The 6,386-nt window shown below is 38.5% G+C and overlaps 1 protein-coding gene across 1 annotated transcript; it reads left to right on the top strand.

Annotated features, from left to right (window-relative positions):
* The first annotated feature begins 1,542 nt into the window (after positions 1–1,542).
* LOC148103492 (junctional adhesion molecule B-like) lies at positions 1,543–4,103 on the top strand. The gene is made up of 3 exons (XM_087838899.1): positions 1,543–1,793; positions 2,800–3,156; positions 3,395–4,103. Exons 1-3 carry the CDS (start codon positions 1,724–1,726, stop codon positions 3,547–3,549), a joined length of 582 nt encoding a protein of 193 aa, XP_087695025.1. The 5' UTR covers positions 1,543–1,723; the 3' UTR covers positions 3,550–4,103.
* The last annotated feature ends 2,283 nt before the right edge of the window (positions 4,104–6,386 follow it).

The raw sequence follows: 6,386 nt of genomic DNA, 5'->3' as shown, positions 1-6,386 counted from the left end.
ACTGAACCTGTTAAACACTCATGCTGTGTCCCATTTCAGGGTCTGCACGCTTGAAGTACGCATTTCAAGTGTGATTACGTCACCGCCACGCGACGACGGCTGTCCCAATTCGAAGTGTACTTCAAATGCATACTCCAAATGCGCCGTCGATTTCCCCAAATATCAAGCGTGGTCCGGTGCACGCTTCGTGGTCCCATATATCCCACAATTCATAGCGCGGCGGTGGGTGTGGATAATTTTGCCGCAAAATACGGCAGAAGGGAGCGGCCAAGAGTGAACTGTCAAAAGTAAGTACTGGATATGACGTCACTTATTCATGTGCGAATGTTTAATAATGAAGAACATTAAAACATTGCTGTTGGCCACATGTCGGCAAAGTTGTGTGACATTAGTGATGTTTGTACTTTTAGCGTTAACTTGGTTTTAAAGCATATATACGTATATATATATATATATATCATAATAATAATCTGACAATAATATAATATTGGCCATATTATATTTACATTACCACAGTGAGATGATTTTAGTCTAATGAACAACATGAGCTAATTGTTATTTACTAGCTAATCTTAAATGACTGTTCGGTACAGAAATGAAGCCCAACAATCATGTTTTACAGTCCTGTGGCCTCAGCCTCAGATACTCAACTAATCAAAGTGATGTCATGACAAAACATTTTTTCTCCTTCATTTCTGTCAAACAAAGCTGTATGTAACGTTTCTCGCGGTTAGTATCATGGTTGCTAGGCAACCTGAACAGCGCAACATGGATCATTTTAGTTCAGCTGGGTGTCTTTCTTTTTGTTATATTTCTTTAAGAGTTCAAAATATGTTAATTACATAAATAAAATGTAATTTTCTCTGTAGCACTTCATGGATTTCATTAGCAACACACCTTAGTTGCTCTGTGGATTCTTTTAAAAAGCAGTTAAAAACTTTTCTGTTCAAACAAGCCTTTTGTTGATCTACGTATTTTATATTCTTTACATTATTTACATTTGATCTTTTACATTGTGTATAATGTCTATTGATTGTATTGTTTATTTTAATATTTGTGTACAGCGCTTTGTGACTGCCTGTCTGTGAAAAGTGCTTAATAAATAAACTTTACTTACTTAATTTAGTTGTTCACACAAAGCATAAAGGTAAAAAAAAAACAAAAAACACTATATACAGTGTTATCTTCATTTTAGATTTCAAAAAGTATTTGCGGCTCCCAGTGTTTTCTTTTGCGTGGAAACCGGGTCCACGTGGCTCTTTGGGTGTTAAAGGTTGCAGACCCCTGGGCTAGACCGTCCCATTTCACAAGCCTCTCACTTCCGCACTTCTCGTACTTATAGTACGCGCCGTACGTAGTACGCGTACTTCAAGCGTGCAGACCCTGAATTGGGACTGTCGCTCGGTACGGATCGGGTAGTGACAGGGACACAGCATCAGACCTGCTTTAGATTTCACCGCTTTAGTTATGACGCACTTATTCATGGTCATCGTACAGCGCAGTGTAACATACGTCACTTTAATGCGACTTCCTTAAGAGACATCGAAAGTGTGGCGTTTGAACGAGTGGCTGAAAAACAAATGTTTCAGCTTTATTTAAACCTCAAAGTTAACCTCATGTAGGCAGTTTTAAAACTCTAGTTTTGTTATTAACTGAAAATATTCACAGTCACCGATAGTTAGAACAAACTAAGAGTCAGATCAGCAGAAACAAAAACACGGAAATGTTTCCTGTGACTGCGTCGCTCTGCTCGACTTTGCTGATTGTCGGTGTCGTCGTGTTTGTCTCTGCAGGTGAGGTTTATAAACCAAACAGTGTTTCCCTCTGAGATGAAGAGGAATAAACATCAGTCTGGTTTACAAGTTACTTCCCAAACAATCAGTTTCATATTGAATCTGTTTGTGTGACGGCATCACGAGGTCTGGTGGTGTCTGTGGATTTACCCGCTTGGTCAGCAGTGTTGTTTCCAGCACAGAGACAAAGAAGTGTAATGTGTGTGTCAGTGTGATGTGTTGTAGTTTCAGGAGTTAGTATGCAGCTACAAAGCTTTTTGTTCAGTGTATACAAACAGCTGTAGCTCCATAAAGGCAGCAGAGACTCACAGTGTCTTATAATGAGAGGCTGCTTTCTCTCACACATTATGGTCACTTATTATCAGCACATTTCACACTATAAGTGTTTATATAACACAGCTACTGCCCCTGATAATGAGCCCTTTATTTATTGTAGATGATGTTAAAATCAGCACTGCTTTAACCACCAAAGATGAGAAGTAACTCTAAACCTGTCAAAATATAAGATTTCTGGATTTTTTCCAACAGTTTTATCAAACTCTCAGTAGTAAGGAGACGATAAAGTTCTGAGACAATTAATTTTAAGTTTTCAACTGGAACAATCTTTGGTGTCAGCAGAAGTGGATTAATGTCAGATGTGTTGTGCAGTGGTACTTTATGCATTAGCTGCATTTCCCCCCTTTGTTTTCATCCTCTCAGAAATAGCGCCAAGAAATGGTACTGATTGTCAAACCTGTTTGTGTGAGCTGTCTGAGCTTCACTCTGATTGGCTGCTGTAGAAGTGAACAGTTGCACTTTAACCTTCAACCTCTTTGCTCTGTTTTTTTTTTTTTCTTCGCCTCTGTCAGTGCGCACCAGGGCAGCTGTGGCTACAATGTAGCCATCACCAGTTTGTGAATGTGAATGGGTGGATGACTGAATCTGGAATGCACTTTGGGGTCCTTAGGGACGAAGTAAAGCGAAATATACAATATACAAATAAAGGCCATTTACCATTTTCTTTCAGACCAGAAAACCATCAGAGCTGAGTCTGGGCAGGACGTCACTCTGACATGTCGAGCTCCAAACAACAAGATCATCATCGTTTTAGAGTGGAGCAGAGCTGACCTGGGAGATGAATATGTGCTTTTTTATCGGAATGAGCAGTTGGATCCAGCCAACCAGCATCCATCTTTTAAGAACCGGGTGGATCTGCAGGACAGACAGATGAAGGATGGAGATGTGTCTTTGATTCTGAAGAATGTGACGATTAATGACACTGGAAGATACGAGTGTCGTGTTGAGACAGTGACAAAACGCAGGAAGAGAGCCAGTTTAGATACTAAGCCCATCAGCATCATCAGTCTAAGTGTTGTTCCTCCAGGTGAGTGAGTAGAGTTGAGTGTGTGTGTGATCAGAGGTGAAGCTGCTTCCTGGTTGTTGATGTTTGTTTCTAAAGATGTTGTTGATGAGACTTTGTAGAAAGCAGCTGGTCTGAGTGATGTGATCAGAGTGCAGTAGATAATGTCTGACAGCAGTTTGAAGAGGAAATGGATTCTGTTCTGTTCTTCACTCATCACCTACCTGACAGCTGACACCTCACACCTGTTTCTCACCTGCAGGTCAGACAGGAGGAGACACAGAGGATGGAGGGAAGGAGGATGGATCTGTTGGACTGATTGTTGGTCTGTCCGTTTCTGCTGTGCTTCTTGTTGCTGCTGTTGTTGGTTTTTGGATCTACAGAAAACATAAACCGCAGAGTCAGGATCCATACTAGCCTCCTGAGTAATTGCAGCACACTTGAAATGTCTTTGAGTGTTTTTGATGATGATGATGTTTGGTAAGAGAAGCATCACTACGGTAAAATGCAAAATGGAGTTCAACTGCCCAATATGCAAATTAAAAAAAAATACAAGCATGTTGAGAACCAGGAGCTGCTGATCTGTCGGCCTGAGACTGGCAGAGATTTATTAAAACAGACATATTCTTTAATATCACTGAGACTGAACTTCTAGCTTTGTTTTTAATTCAGTAGGTCAATAACATAAGATGCTATATATCATATGTTTAAAGTGTTAAAGCCTACACCGTTTTAGTAAGTTTGTGAATATATTTGGCTTATAGCATTTTGTAAATTTGTAAATAATAATAATACTTAGCAGTAATAGTAGTAGAAAAGTGCCGCACAGCATCTCCACCACTGGTTTTATATTTTGGTAAGAAATTTGGAGTTCTGATCTACAGAAAACATAACAAAAACAACCGAGTCAGGTTTCATTCATATTAAATGGAGCATATATATATATATATATATATATATATATATATATAGATATAGATATAGATAGATAGATAGATAACAGTGAAGCAAATAATTAGGAGAAAGTAAAACTGACAACGATTAAAAAAATAACACAGATATTCTTGCAGGATGTCATCATGTAGAGTCTAAACCCACAGATTTGAAACATTCGTTTTATTCTCTAGGTTAATAAGATAAGATGCTGCCTATTAGATTAAGTTTAAGATTTTACGCCTACAACATTTTTACATGTAATTTATTTTCACCTTTGAGCAGGTTTTTGTAAAACTATAAATAATAATTTTTAGTTTTTAGCAGTAGTAAGATTACGCTGTGCAACATAGTAAACCAAGTTTTATTTCTTTATATTTTGCTATGAAAAGTGGAAGTAGGTGCAGCTATATACTGAAACAAGCATAATGTAAATACAGCAGATAAGATGAAACCAGAGTTTGTACAGTTCTAATAAGTTTGTATTTCGTATGACTGCCTTTATTCTTCAGCACAGCCTGAACTCGCTCAGGCAGCTTTCCTGTATTTGTTTGAGTAGTCTTCAGGAATAGTTCTCCAGGATATTCAAAGCTTTTCTTTGGATGTTTCTGCCTTTTGTTCCGTTCTCTGTCAAAATGATCCCACACTGCTTAACTAATGTTGAGCTCTGGGAGGCCGATCCATGACTGATTCAGTTACTGCATTTGCAGTGTGTTTGAGATCATTGTTATGCTGAGTAATGAATTTGTTTCCAGTCAGATTCATTCTAGATGTTGTATTGCATCGTGGATCAAATTATAATCTAATGTTTATTCAATCATTATTCCATCAGTTTTAACAACATAGCTACTACACTACTGGCTGAAATGCAGCTCCAAACCTTGACAGACTCTCCATCCTGTTTTACAATTGAAGAGATGAATATTTAAACCAAAACTTTCAAATGTGGATTGTGATGAGACTTCAACGCCCAGTAAATGAATCAGCTGAAGGTCCAGATGCATCTCTTGTCTTCTGTCAGGTATTTGCTGGGTTTGGGGCGATCGTGGCTCAAGAGTTGGGAGTTTGCCTTGTAATGGGAAGGTTGCCGGTTTGAGCCCCGGCTCGGACAGTCTCGGTCGTTGTGTCCTGTCAGGTCTTTGCTGGATTTGTTTCTGGTTCTTAAGTACGTGGCTTTCAGAAACAGGCTGCCTCTTCTTTTGTCCGCCTGTTGTCCAGTTTCCTCAATAATTTTAAGGACACACTTCACATCGTGCTGAGATCTGCCAAGTTTTTAGCTAACAGCTTTTTGGGAATCCGTTTGCTGGTGCAAATATATTACTTTATGCCTATAAAACTGTTTTTTTGGTAACAAACTGTGGGGTTTTTTTGACTGGCTACTAATAACAAAGTGCCTAAGTTGTCTGTTATGTTCAGACACAATACTGGTTCAGCTGTGAAGTTGCATGAACGATTGTCACCGTTAAATGTCTTGCCAAACAAGAAAAAAAAAATCTCTCTGAAATGGTTCAGGTAGAAGAACTGGACTGCAGGAAATAAGTGAAAGTTATTTGTAACAGCAAACTAATCCTTGTATAGAAATCAGCTGTTACAGAGTAATTACAGACACAGAACACAAACAATATGAAGCTCTGTGGATTATAGACGATAGATAATCTGTTAAATAATGTTCAGGATCAATTTTCTATCTATTAATTAGATTGCACTGTAATTAAGTGATTAGGAAACTGGGTTATAAAACCAAAGACAGAAATATTTTCCAAGCAGCTGCAGAGTCAGATGTTGCCTCTCTTATCTCTGAAGCGTTAACTTTTGAGTCTGTTTGTTACTTTAAATATTCCAAAACTTGTTTACATATTGTTTATTTATTTCACTTTTGCCTTTTTTGTTTCTTTATTCCTAATAAAGTTTATCAAACATTGGTACGAAATCTTTTAGTCTTCATTGATTGTTTGCGTTGTACTATTGGGCTGTTGAACTTGTGGATGCAGATTCTATTTGAGCTGAAAGCAGACCAGTAAAACAATAAAATCACTGTTTTCCCTGGAAGAACAAACATTACAAAGAATAACATTCAAATAATCCTGATTAACTGCAGGAGATTGGGAGATGACTAAGTTTTGAGTCTGTGCCTGCAGTTAGGTCCCAACCCTGGAGTTGATTTGGGGTGTGGTGTTTGCATTTGGAAGATGTTGCTGTGAACAGACAACATGCAGTCAAAGGAGCTTTCAGTGCACGTAAAACAAGCTGCAAAAAACAGAACCCCCCCCCCCCAACAATCCTGGTAACTGCTACAATATTAGGAGGGGCATAATCTACAG

The sequence above is a fragment of the Neolamprologus brichardi genome, chromosome 3, assembly GCF_056152115.1.
Source record: "Neolamprologus brichardi isolate AB-2024 chromosome 3, ASM5615211v1, whole genome shotgun sequence".
NCBI lineage: Eukaryota > Metazoa > Chordata > Actinopteri > Cichliformes > Cichlidae > Neolamprologus > Neolamprologus brichardi.
This window is presented reverse-complemented; position numbering and strand designations above follow the sequence as displayed.